This window comes from Procambarus clarkii, chromosome 71 (assembly GCF_040958095.1).
Source record: "Procambarus clarkii isolate CNS0578487 chromosome 71, FALCON_Pclarkii_2.0, whole genome shotgun sequence".
Lineage (NCBI taxonomy): Eukaryota > Metazoa > Arthropoda > Malacostraca > Decapoda > Cambaridae > Procambarus > Procambarus clarkii.
Window position 1 is genome coordinate 20430302 of NC_091220.1, and position 13865 is coordinate 20444166.

General features: G+C 42.2%; 1 protein-coding gene across 4 annotated transcripts in view; it reads right to left on the reverse strand.

Moving 5' to 3' along the window:
• Positions 1-13865, reverse strand: part of LOC123745671 (mucin-2) — a 142688-nt gene that overhangs the window by 3046 nt on the left and 125777 nt on the right. For all 4 annotated transcript variants that reach the window (XM_069312226.1, XM_069312228.1, XM_069312227.1 and 1 more), the window contains 5 exons: positions 9862-10068; positions 7021-7191; positions 3587-3676; positions 2304-2430; positions 851-997 (listed from right to left, as the gene is read on the reverse strand). In XM_069312226.1, coding sequence (XP_069168327.1) covers positions 851-997; positions 2304-2430; positions 3587-3676; positions 7021-7191; positions 9862-10068 — 742 coding nt within the window. The remainder of the gene's footprint in view (positions 1-850; positions 998-2303; positions 2431-3586; positions 3677-7020; positions 7192-9861; positions 10069-13865) is intronic.

The window sequence follows — 13865 nt, forward strand, 5'->3', positions numbered from 1 at the left end:
CACCTGGGGTCACAACACTGAGGTCACCTGGGGTCACAACACTGAGGTCACCTGGGGTCACAATACTGGGGTCACCTGGGGTCACAACACTGTGGTCACCTGGGGTCACAACACTGTGGTCACCAGGGGTCACAACACTGTGGTCACCTGGGGTCACAACACTGTGGTCACCTGGGGTCACAACACTGTGGTCACCTGGGGTCACAACACTGTGGTCACCTGGGGTCACAACACTGTGGTCACCTGGGGTCACAACACTGTGGTCACCTGGGGTCACAACACTGTGGTCACCAGGGGTCACAACACTGTGGTCACCTGGGGTCACAACACTGTGGTCACCTGGGGTCACAACACTGTGGTCACCTGGGGTCACAACACTGTGGTCACCTGGGGTCACAACACTGAGGTCACCTGGGGTCACAACACTGAGGTCACCTGGGGTCACAACACTGAGGTCACCTGGGGTCACAATACTGGGGTCACCTGGGGTCACAACACTGTGGTCACCTGGGGTCACAACACTGTGGTCACCAGGGGTCACAACACTATGGTCACCTGGGGTCACAACACTGTGGTCACCTGGGGTCACAACACTGTGGTCACCTGGGGTCACAACACTGTGGTCACCTGGGGTCACCTGGGGTCACAACACTGTGGTCACCTGGGGTCACAACACTGTGGTCACCTGAGGTCACAACACTGTGGTCACCTGAGGTCACAACACTGAGGTCACAAACTCAGAGACCAAGTACATGACATGAAAATAGCCTTATCAAATAATTGATCTAAACAGATAAGCAGCCAAGTGTACAGAAATGTCAACACATTATAGCGTGTCAACGCCCCTTACCTTGGTAGCTAGTGGAGGAGTTACACTGCCCGTAGCACTGCATAAACTTTTCCACAGCAAAATTATTTTTACATTTTCCGGACTCCGGGTTAAATTTCTTAAAGATGCCCACAGTGTCTTGGGGAGGCATTTCCTCTGGCACACACACTATTGGAAGTCATAATTTTGTTATAAGACAATTCATAACATTCTCTTTGTCTATTTTCCACATCCAGTTGTATAACAAATACAAAACATTCACAAAAGGTTACAGGAAAGTTGGGTAAACCTCTTTGTTTTTAACTTATTTAATAAGAAGTAAATTAAAACTATTAATGAAAAGTCTGGCGCTTTTAGTAGATCTTTCCTATAAGTGGTGTTACTCTTGTCCCCACTTCCACGTTCTCACACGTACTCTTTATGACTAGCACCCGCTAGCTGTAAAGTTAGAGCCGCTAGCTGTGCTGTATGTAGAGCTCTCACTACTAGCTGTACTGTATGTAGAGCTCTCACTACTAGCTGTACTGTATGTAGAGCTCTCTCACTGCTAGCTGTACTGTATGTAGAGCTCTCTCACTGCTAGCTGTACTGTATGTAGAGCTCTCACTGCTAGCTGTACTGTATGTAGAGCTCTCACTGCTAGCTGTACTGTATGTAGAGCTCTCACTGCTAGCTGTACTGTATGTAGAGCTCTCTCACTGCTAGCTGTACTGTATGTAGAGCTCTCACTGCTAGCTGTACTGTATGTAGAGCTCTCACTACTAGCTGTGCTATATGTAGAGCTCTCACTGCTAGCTGTACTGTATGTAGAGCTCTCACTACTAGCTGTGCTATATGTAGAGCTCTCACTGCTAGCTGTACAATATCTAGAGTTACGTTATTGAACGTTGTGTACAAGATGTGTTTGAATGGCATTCATGATTATTAATTCAAGAATTTTCCCAAACTAATGGTCAAGCTATGGTGCCAATAGTCTAACGCTTGTGATCTCTCCCTCTGCTTAAAAACCTGCACCACATTTACAACCCTCCAATATTCTGGTTACCAGCATGCACTGAGGCCGAGTAAATATACAAAAAGTATGTGTCCACCTACGACATCGCTACTATTTAAATATAGCTAACCACACTTAGTCTAAAGTGACTTAGCCTAATGTAAATAACAAAAATTGTTGTTTTATATATTCTGTGGACGAGATGTGTGACTTCACTATGACGTTTTAATGTTTATATCAGTACAGGTTTTAGACTCCTACTGACTAAGGTGGTGGTGTTTAAACTATCTGCTCTCCTCTCTCCAGTCCTTTGTATATAAACTCGGTAATGTCACTTATGTCACTAAACTCTAAATGCAAACAGCAATTATCTGTCAGTGTTTTGTATGTAAATTAAAGTGCAAAATAAATCTATGATTAAATTTCAAACTTGTTTATTATTCTAAATGATCGTCTTAGGCAAAGACATTGGATACTTACCGCGTTGCTTTTGTCCGCAATAACTGCAGCAACCCGAGTCGTCCTGATATGTGTCTTCGGCAGGACACTCCGGGTTAAAGTGGGGGCATTCTATGTGATCAACGACCAGTGTTGGGACGTCGCTCGACTATAAATAAATAAATAAATAAATAAATAAATAAAAAATAAATAAATAGTTTATTCAGGTAAGGTACATACATACAAGAGGTTTTACAAAAAATGATAGATTTATAGATAGAGCTAGTACATACAATGCCTAAAGCCACTATTGCGCAAAGCGTTTCGGGCAGAAGCTATCTCTCAGCTATCGTTGCGACAAGGGTTGTCGCTGACCCACTGATCGCCCACGGAATATGTGTATCAAAATACTGTACACACAAAAAAGTCAAGACCAGCAATCAACAGCCAATTAATGCACAACTATATTCTACCCACTTCAAGACTCCGAACCAATATAGAAGCATCAAGAGGAAGTATGGGCCAATAGGCCCTCTGCAGTTACTTCCATTCTTATGCTCTCATATCCAATTAATACCCACAGTTTCGTGTTCTATCTTGTATTTGTCACAAGTTTGTTCACCTCACCCAAATGCGAGTACAAGTATGACGGATTTGCTGACTGTGTTTTTTTTTTCCCAAACTACGGGCTCACCATAGCCCATGCTACTTGGAACTGTTTTTTCCAAGTAGCAAATCTTAAACAACATGACTCTGTTTAGTGTTTACAGGTTACAATTGTGTGTGTAAACTAAAGTCTTTGAAAATGTAATAAGTTATTACAAAACGCGTTCAAGTGTCGCGTCAGACTAGAAATAGAAATGAATGTTTTAGAATTGATTTTTCAATTACCATCGACAGTAAAAAGAAACATAAGAAATATTGAGAAAATTCGTGTAAGAATTATTAACCTTACTTTTTTGGTCATATTTAAATATATCACACACATGTATATACGACACACATGTATATTCCACACACATACATGTATATACCACACATGTACATGTATATACCTGTACCACACACATACATTGTATATACCACATACACACACACACATACATGTACTGTATATACCACAGTTAAGTATATCGACTCATTAATGGGGTTTTATAATGAAAAATGTGTACAATTTAAATGAATTAACACAATTTCGATATTATTTTCAAGATAAAAAATCATGTGAATATGAGATAGATACAGGATGTCTATTAAAGGTTTAGCATGCACACACGCATATATTAAATGCAACACAGGCTAAGAATTGTATAAAGTTTACTTACATTTTTGTTACACGTATAGGTGGTGCAGTTGTCGTCTGAGTTCCAGATCTTGCCCACTGGTATCGTCTCATTCTTCCAAGGACACCCCACCTACCACAGTGTACACACTTATCATTAAACAAAGTTTTCAAAGTTTTGAGCCAAATAATTGTTGTTGAGAATACCACATACATGTGATAGAGATACATATGTGGGAAGCCATCCTCTTAAAATTACAAGGGCTTATAACAATTGCTGGGTCAAACTTTCCCATATGTTTGGCAGGACAAAAAATTTCCTGTTTTGTACCATTCATTTTGTAGAGAGCATGAAATATATACTGAAATGCATGCTTACACATTCCTAGGCTTACTAAAGCGCGTATGTGTACTATATTAGTCCTGAGAAACAGTATATTTGGCATAGGATTGCTAGGTCAGATCAGGTTCATTCAGTTACATTTCCAATTTTGTAGAATACCATTTTGTGAACTTTTGGAGGTTCAACAGTATATTTTATTACATGTCAGCACACAATTGATGTTATCTTGAGGTTATCTTGAGATGATTTCGGGGCTTTAGTGTCCCCGCGGCCCGGTCCTCGACCAGGCCTCCACCCCCAGGAAGCAGCCCGTGACAGCTGACTAACCCCCAGGTACCTATTTACTGCTAGGTAACAGGGGCATTCAGGGTGAAAGAAACTTTGCCCATTTGTTTCTGCCTCGTGAGGGAATCGAACCCGCGCCACAGAATTACGAGTCCTGCGCGCTATCCACCAGGCTACGAGGCCCCCTCGTAGACTGGTTGTAAGTACTGCCACTTTAGGGGGACAGGATGACGCGTGGTTAGGCCCAACTGGCAGTTGAATTAAGACACAAGTCTATGCAACAGTCCCTGATAAACTGACCGAGTTGCCTGCTTGTAAAACTTGTACACAAATCAACTGAAGGTAGAAAGACTGACCCATAGAGCTACAGATAAACTCCAACCCACCTAGGTTAGTACAGCTAAGGATAGTAATTACTCGCCCTCACACATTCACCCCATTTACCCCTTCCCCTCCACTTCACACTCATCCCAACCCGCATACACACTTTATCCCCCCCCCATATTCACCGCATTATCCCCCCCCCCAAACACACACATCATCCTCCCCTCCCCCCTCCACATACACACACAATCATCCTCTCCCCCCCCCCCCCACACACACACCACATCATGTAGTGTGCTAGAATACACAAACTGGAAAAGGTGCAAAGACATGGAAGTAAATAGTTCCCAGAACTGAAGGACAAGAGCTACAAGGAGAGGTTAGAGGCATTAAATATGCCAAAACTAGACGATAGAATAAAACGAGGCGATATGATCACTACATACAAAATAGTAACAGGAATCACTAAAATTGATCGGGAAGAATTCCTGGGACCTGGAACTTCAAGAACAAGAGATCATAGATTTTAACTATGTAAACAAAGTTGCCGAAGGAATATAAGTAAATTAATTTTCGCAAACAGAGTGGTAGACGGTTGGAACAAGTTAGGGGAGAAGGTGGTGGAGGCCAAGACCGTCAGTAGTTTCAAAGCGTTATATGACAAAGAGTGCTGGGAAGACGGGACACCACGAGCGTAGCTCTCATCCTGTAACTACACTTAGGTAATTACACACACACACATACTCACACACACACACATTCAGTAATTACATATTATAACCCATTGCATACTTTATTCCCCAAAAAGTCACTTTTGGGGAATGGTCACTTTTATCAACGTGTGTGTGTGTGTGTGCGTGCGTGTGTGTGTGTGTGTGTGTGTGTGTGTGTGTGTGTGTGTGTGTGTGTGTGTGTGTGTGTGTGCGCGCGCAGCTCCTAGGAGGGCTAGGAGCTTAGCTCGACCTTGCAAGCACATCTAGGTGAGAACACACACACACACACACACCATAGTGTATAGTAGGTCACTGGAAACGGGAGACCTACCAGAAATATGGAAGACTGCTAATGTATTACCAATATACAAAAAGGGTGACAGACAAGAGGCACTGAACTACAGGCCAGTGTCCTTGACTTGTATACCATGCAAGGTGATGGAGAAGATTGTGAGAAAAAACCTGGTAACACATCTGGAGAGAAGGGACTTCGTGACAAATCGCCAACATGGGTTCAGGGAGGGTAAATCTTGCCTTACAGGCTTGATAGAATTCTACAACCAGGTGACAAAGATTAAGCAAGAAAGAGAAGGCTGGGCGGAGTGCATTTTCTGGGATTGTCGGAAAGCCTTTGACACAATACCGCATAAGAAGCTGGTACCTAAGCAATAGGAAGCAGAGAGTTGCGGTGAGGGGTGAGATCTCAGATTGGCGTGGTCATCAGTGGAGTCCCACAGGGCTCTGTACTCGGTCCTATCTTGTTTCTGATATATGTAAATGATCTCTCAGAGGGTATAGATTCATTTCTCTCAATGTTTGCTGACGATGCCAAAATTATGAGAAGGATTAAGACAGAGGAGGACAGCTTGAGGCTTCAAGAAGACCTAGACAAGGTGAAGGAATGGTCGAACAAATGGTTGTTAAGAGTTTAACCCAAGCAAATGTAATGTAATGAAGATAGGTGTAGGGAGCAGGAGGCCAGATACTAGGTATCATCTAGGAGATGAAATTCTTCAAGAGTCAGAGAGAGAAAAAGACCTGGGGGTTGATATCACGCCAGACCTGTCCCCTGCAGCCCATATCAAGAGGATAACATCAGCGGCATATGCCAGGCTGGCCAACATAAGAACGGTATTCAGAAACTTGTGTAAGGAATCATTCAGAACTTTGTATACCACATATGTCAGACCAATCCTGGAGTATGCAGCCCCAGCATGGAGTCCATATCAAGTCAAGGATAAGACTAAACTGGAAAAGGTTCAAAGGTTTGCCACCAGACTAGTACCCGAGCTGAGAGGTATGAGCTACGAGGAGAGACTACGGGAATTAAACCTCACTTCGCTAGAAGACAGAAGAGTTAGGGGGACATGATCACCACATTAAAGATTCTCAAGGGAATCGATAGGGTAGATAAAGACAGGCTATTTAACACAAGGGGCACACACACTAGGGGACACAGGTGGAAACTGAGTGCCCAAATGAGCCACAGAGATATTAGAAAGAACTTTTTTAGTGTCAGAGTGGTTGACAAATGGAATGCATTAGGAAGTGATGTGGTGGAGGCTGACTCCATACATAGTTTCAAGTGTAGATATGATAGAGCCCAATAGGCTCAGGAACCTGTACACCTGTTGATTGACGGTTGAGAGGCGGGACCAAAGAGCCAGAGGTCAACCCCCGCAAGTACAATTAGGTGAGTACAATTAGGCGAGTACACACACACTTTCACGCACATAATTAACACTGTCACCCACATACGAATAAAGGAATATATAGGCTGCCTACAAGCCGGCCATACTCGCACACGCTCACCTGTTTACATTGCCCACAGCACTGGTTAGTGTTTTGGGGCGGTGGTTGATAATGATAGCCTTCGGGGCAAGACTCGTTACAATCTTTAATCGTCTCTCTCGCCTTCACCTCGCCTTCTTCGGTCTTCACACACTCCACACTTCGACACCTTTCAGTTTTATTATCTCCAACCTGTCAAAATGTGTTTAGATTTTATATCTATATTCACTTTTAACACACAAGATTTAATGTAATTAAAACATATGACAATGTAAGAACATAAGAACAAAGGCAACTGCAGAAGGCCTATTGGCCCATACGAGGCAGCTCCTATCTATAACCACCCAATCCAACTCCTATACATGTCCAACCCGCGCTTGAAACAATCCAGGGACCCCACTGTCCTAAGAACTAACTGTCAGGTTCTGAAGAGGAAAATACCTAATGGAGTTTCATCTGAAACTGATCAGTTGTTGTAAATGGCCGGAGATCACATTGTAAAGTCGTCACTCACGACTTTGTGATTACTGAACTTTTAGGGGTCCAGGTAGCACAGTCGGATTCATTCTCGACCCACAAATGGAGAATTCTGGGTTCGAATCCTGGGCAAGACAGAAATGGGTGCGTTTCCTATCACCTAATCCCCTGTCCACCCAGGAGTTAGTCGGCTTGTTGTGACATTACATCCTAGGGAGGGTCAGTAATTTAACCACGGGGAGAACCAATCATGTACAGTCTGTATAAACTGGATTCCTGTCCCCCAACACAATTATTATTATTATAAATATTAATTATAGCCTATTAATCTTCAGTTTTTTTTTTTTTTTTTGAGATATATAGAAGAGTTGTTACATTCTTGTACAGCCACTAGTACGCGTAGCGTTTCGGGCAAGTCCTTAATCCTATGGTCCCTGGAATACGATCCCCTGCCGCGAAGAATCGTTTTTTCATCCAAGTACACATTTTACTGTTGCGTTAAACAGAGGCTACGTGTAGCGTTTTGGGTTAAATTACCAATCAAGCTGTCAATGCAATCAATCAGAGCTTTAATATACCAATGTGCTTTAATATACCTACTAATCTCTCTCATCTCATTTTTTTTCTTTCTTGCAATGTATCCGTTATCATTTTATTAATTCTGCTAGACTTTACCTACTTAAAATTATCTGTTAGATTAAAGACCTACCCGAAACGCTGCGCGTACTAGTAACTTTACAAGATTGTAAATACCATGCTATGCATTCTCACAAACCCAATATACCTTCTTGTATCTTAGCGAAGTATCCAAAATTTGCTTACTGTAGGTGCAGCATGCACATGACTGTAAAGCTGCCGCCCAGTTGGGTGGGTGTGGAGCACATGATTGTAAAGCTGCCGCCCAGTTGGGTGGGTGTGGAGCAAGACTAGTAACTGTGTGACTCACCATAGATGTAAAGTGCCTTGTATAGTGACTGTTGTGAGCCTCTTGTTGATCACTTGTGACAAAAGATTATTGATGTGTGTATTTGTGCGGGTGATTAAATATGTATGTGTATGTAAATATGTATAAGTATGTATATATGTACATGTATGATTGTGTGTACATGTATATGTAACATTAATAATTGTGTAACTAGCGTCAAAAATTGTTATTTGCTTAGCTAAACGAACTAGAGGGTTCAGTTCCTCAACCGATTATGTGCCTCTGTAATCCTTTACACCACCGCCCACGGGATGGGTATGGGGTGCATAATAAAGAAATTGAATTAAATTGTATATAAATAAATAAATTATACTGAGTGGTCTGCTTCCTTAAACCACATGGATTCCTATCTACATATCTGTGATGTGCTGAATTTTGATTAAGGTTCTAAATAGTAACTGGCAAGTATACCTTTGTTGTAAACAGAGTATTCTCAAATTATAACTGAATGTGTATGTATGTATGTTAGCCATCATTAACCACGTTTTCTTTTATGAGCTTTAAAGTCAAGGTTTTCTTTTAAAATTAAATCTAGGGTATACTCAAGCAGGCCAGAATTTCATGTTTTCACATGTCTGATGATGCATTACAGTAGCATAACCTTATCTGAAGTAGAGAAACATAACATCACCTTAATCTAATCTAATTAAGGATAGGAGATACAGAAGCACTAATTACCTAGTGTGTTTTAACATGTGTATAACAAAGTTCCAATACATATACCCCTGGGAGGATATATGCTATGTGTGCTAGTCGCTGTTAAACAGTGTAAAAACTCTTGTACATATAAATAACTAAAAATATATAATAATTATATGACAGAATTAAACTGAGATGATAAGAAAAATAAAATTTAATTTAGGCTGCATTGAAATGTTGGATTATAATAATGTAATTAGAACCTGGCAGGCCTAAACTATTGTAATCTCAGGCGGACAGAAATGGTTGGGCACATTTCCTTTCACCTAATGCAGCTGTTCACCTAACAGTAAACAGGCACCCAGGAGTTAGTCAACTTGTCGTGGGGTTGCATCCTGGGAGGGGTCAGTAATTCGACCTTGGGGGGGGGGGAAGGGGGGGGGGGTGGACCCGGTAAATGCCTAAAGTGTATGAATACTGTCTGGCTTCCTGTCCCCAGACACAATGAATTAATAAAAGCCTGGTAGGCCTATACTATTATTGAGAGACAGGAGACATGTCAGGATTGTCGAGGTTCATCTAGCCGAAGACAAGGCTGAAAACATACGTAATCAATGTACGAAAGTGGCGGAAACAATGAATTCACCGTTATGGTAGATACACAAAGCAACATAAAAGTTAATATACTCTTCCTGTGTTGTCTTTATCTTGTGTTAGTTAAATTTCACATATGATAACGACAAGCATGGCAGATGACTTACTTTAATGATAACTCCGTTATCCTTACAAGCAATTTTCTTGATGACGGGGCAGCACTCATTTGGTACTCTCTTCTCCTCGTACTGGTCGTTGTCAAAGTGGGTATTGCGGGAACATTCCGTTTGGACACACTGATAGTGAGGGTAGCCGTCAGAGTCCTCCAAGCACTTACAGCTCCGGCATAACCCGTCAAGCCACTTCCCACCAATCTGGCCGATGAAACATAGAGTCATTTCACCGAGGATTTTATCAATTTGCATAAAATAGCCAAGTTTTGCTCACAATAAAGCCATATAATACAGAGTATATAGAATAATTATACACAATATGTTACCAGTGTGACGGTAACGATATGTCAATATATCTGCAATGAGTGGCTAAAACTATATATTATGGATACATGATTCTAAAACAAAAATACACCTCTGATTATTGAAAATAAATCACTAATGTTTAATGAACATTCACAAATGTCAATATAATTTTATTCAAAATTATATGAAGAAGTAACATTAGAAGTACTGACTTTTTTGTAGCTGATGTGTGTTGACCATTAACCACACTAGTCCTAGCTGTAGTGTTGACCATTAACCACACTAGTCCTAGCTGTAGTGTTGACCATTAACCACACTAGTCCTAGCTGTAGTGTTGACCATTAACCACACTAGTCCTAGCTGTAGTGTTGACCATTAACCACACTAGTCCTAGCTGTAGTGTTGACCATTAACCACACTAGTCCTAGCTGTAGTGTTGACCATTAACCACACTAGTCCTAGCTGTAGTGTTGACCATTAACCACACTAGTCCTAGCTGTAGTGTTGACCATTAACCACACTAGTCCTAGCTGTAGTGTTGACCATTAACCACACTAGTTCCTAGCTGTAGTGTTGACCATTAACCACACTAGTCCTAGCTGTAGTGTTGACCATTAACCACACTAGTCCTAGCTGTAGTGTTGACCATTAACCACACTAGTTCCTAGCTGTAGTGTTGACCATTAACCACACTAGTTCCTAGCTGTAGTGTTGACCATTAACCACACTAGTTCCTAGCTGTAGTGTTGACCATTAACCACACTAGTTCCTAGCTGTAGTGTTGACCATTAACCACACTAGTCCTAGCTGTAGTGTTGACCATTAACCACACTAGTCCTAGCTGTAGTGTTGACCATTAACCACACTAGTTCCTAGCTGTAGTGTTGACCATTAACCACACTAGTTCCTAGCTGTAGTGTTGACCATTAACCACACTAGTCCTAGCTGTAGTGTTGACCATTAACCACACTAGTTCCTAGCTGTAGTGTTGACCATTAACCACACTAGTTCCTAGCTGTAGTGTTGACCATTAACCACACTAGTTCCTAGCTGTAGTGTTGACCATTAACCACACTAGTCCTAGCTGTAGTGTTGACCATTAACCACACTAGTCCTAGCTGTAGTGTTGACCATTAACCACACTAGTTCCTAGCTGTAGTGTTGACCATTAACCACACTAGTTCCTAGCTGTAGTGTTGACCATTAACCACACTAGTCCTAGCTGTAGTGTTGACCATTAACCACACTAGTGCCTAGCTGTAGTGTTGACCATTAACCACACTAGTCCTAGCTGTAGTGTTGACCATTAACCACACTAGTCCTAGCTGTAGTGTTGACCATTAACCGCACTAGTTCCTAGCTGTAGTGTTGACCATTAACCGCACTAGTTCCTAGCTGTAGTGTTGACCATTAACCGCACTAGTTCCTAGCTGTAGTGTTGACCATTAACCACACTAGTTCCTAGCTGTAGTGTTGACCATTAACCACACTAGTTCCTAGCTGTAGTGTTGACCATTAACCACACTAGTTCCTAGCTGTAGTGTTGACCATTAACCACACTAGTCCTAGCTGTAGTGTTGACCATTAACCACACTAGTCCTAGCTGTAGTGTTGACCATTAACCACACTAGTCCTAGCTGTAGTGTTGACCATTAACCACACTAGTCCTAGCTGTAGTGTTGACCATTAACCACACTAGTCCTAGCTGTAGTGTTGACCATTAACCACACTAGTCCTAGCTGTAGTGTTGACCATTAACCACACTAGTTCCTAGCTGTAGTGTTGACCATTAACCACACTAGTCCTAGCTGTAGTGTTGACCATTAACCACACTAGTCCTAGCTGTAGTGTTGACCATTAACCACACTAGTTCCTAGCTGTAGTGTTGACCATTAACCACACTAGTTCCTAGCTGTAGTGTTGACCATTAACCACACTAGTTCCTAGCTGTAGTGTTGACCATTAACCACACTAGTTCCTAGCTGTAGTGTTGACCATTAACCACACTAGTCCTAGCTGTAGTGTTGACCATTAACCACACTAGTCCTAGCTGTAGTGTTGACCATTAACCACACTAGTTCCTAGCTGTAGTGTTGACCATTAACCACACTAGTTCCTAGCTGTAGTGTTGACCATTAACCACACTAGTCCTAGCTGTAGTGTTGACCATTAACCACACTAGTGCCTAGCTGTAGTGTTGACCATTAACCACACTAGTCCTAGCTGTAGTGTTGACCATTAACCACACTAGTCCTAGCTGTAGTGTTGACCATTAACCGCACTAGTTCCTAGCTGTAGTGTTGACCATTAACCGCACTAGTTCCTAGCTGTAGTGTTGACCATTAACCGCACTAGTTCCTAGCTGTAGTGTTGACCATTAACCACACTAGTCCTAGCTGTAGTGTTGACCATTAACCACACTAGTTCCTAGCTGTAGTGTTGACCATTAACCACACTAGTTCCTAGCTGTAGTGTTGACCATTAACCACACTAGTCCTAGCTGTAGTGTTGACCATTAACCACACTAGTGCCTAGCTGTAGTGTTGACCATTAACCACACTAGTCCTAGCTGTAGTGTTGACCATTAACCACACTAGTCCTAGCTGTAGTGTTGACCATTAACCGCACTAGTTCCTAGCTGTAGTGTTGACCATTAACCGCACTAGTTCCTAGCTGTAGTGTTGACCATTAACCGCACTAGTTCCTAGCTGTAGTGTTGACCATTAACCACACTAGTTCCTAGCTGTAGTGTTGACCATTAACCACACTAGTTCCTAGCTGTAGTGTTGACCATTAACCACACTAGTTCCTAGCTGTAGTGTTGACCATTAACCACACTAGTGCCTAGCTGTAGTGTTGACCATTAACCACACTAGTCCTAGCTGTAGTGTTGACCATTAACCACACTAGTGCCTAGCTGTAGTGTTGACCATTAACCACACTAGTCCTAGCTGTAGTGTTGACCATTAACCGCACTAGTTCCTAGCTGTAGTGTTGACCATTAACCGCACTAGTTCCTAGCTGTAGTGTTGACCATTAACCGCACTAGTTCCTAGCTGTAGTGTTGACCATTAACCACACTAGTTCCTAGCTGTAGTGTTGACCATTAACCACACTAGTTCCTAGCTGTAGTGTTGACCATTAACCACACTAGTTCCTAGCTGTAGTGTTGACCATTAACCACACTAGTGCCTAGCTGTAGTGTTGACCATTAACCACACTAGTCCTAGCTGTAGTGTTGACCATTAACCACACTAGTGCCTAGCTGTAGTGTTGACCATTAACCACACTAGTCCTAGCTGTAGTGTTGACCATTAACCACACTAGTCCTAGCTGTAGTGTTGACCATTAACCGCACTAGTTCCTAGCTGTAGTGTTGACCATTAACCACACTAGTTCCTAGCTGTAGTGTTGACCATTAACCACACTAGTCCTAGCTGTAGTGTTGACCATTAACCACACTAGTCCTAGCTGTAGTGTTGACCATTAACCACACTAGTCCTAGCTGTAGTGTTGACCATTAACCACACTAGTCCTAGCTGTAGTGTTGACCATTAACCACACTAGTCCTAGCTGTAGTGTTGACCATTAACCACACTAGTCCTAGCTGTAGTGTTGACCATTAACCACACTAGTCCTAGCTGTAGTGTTGACCATTAACCACACTAGTCCTAGCTGTAGTGTTGACCATT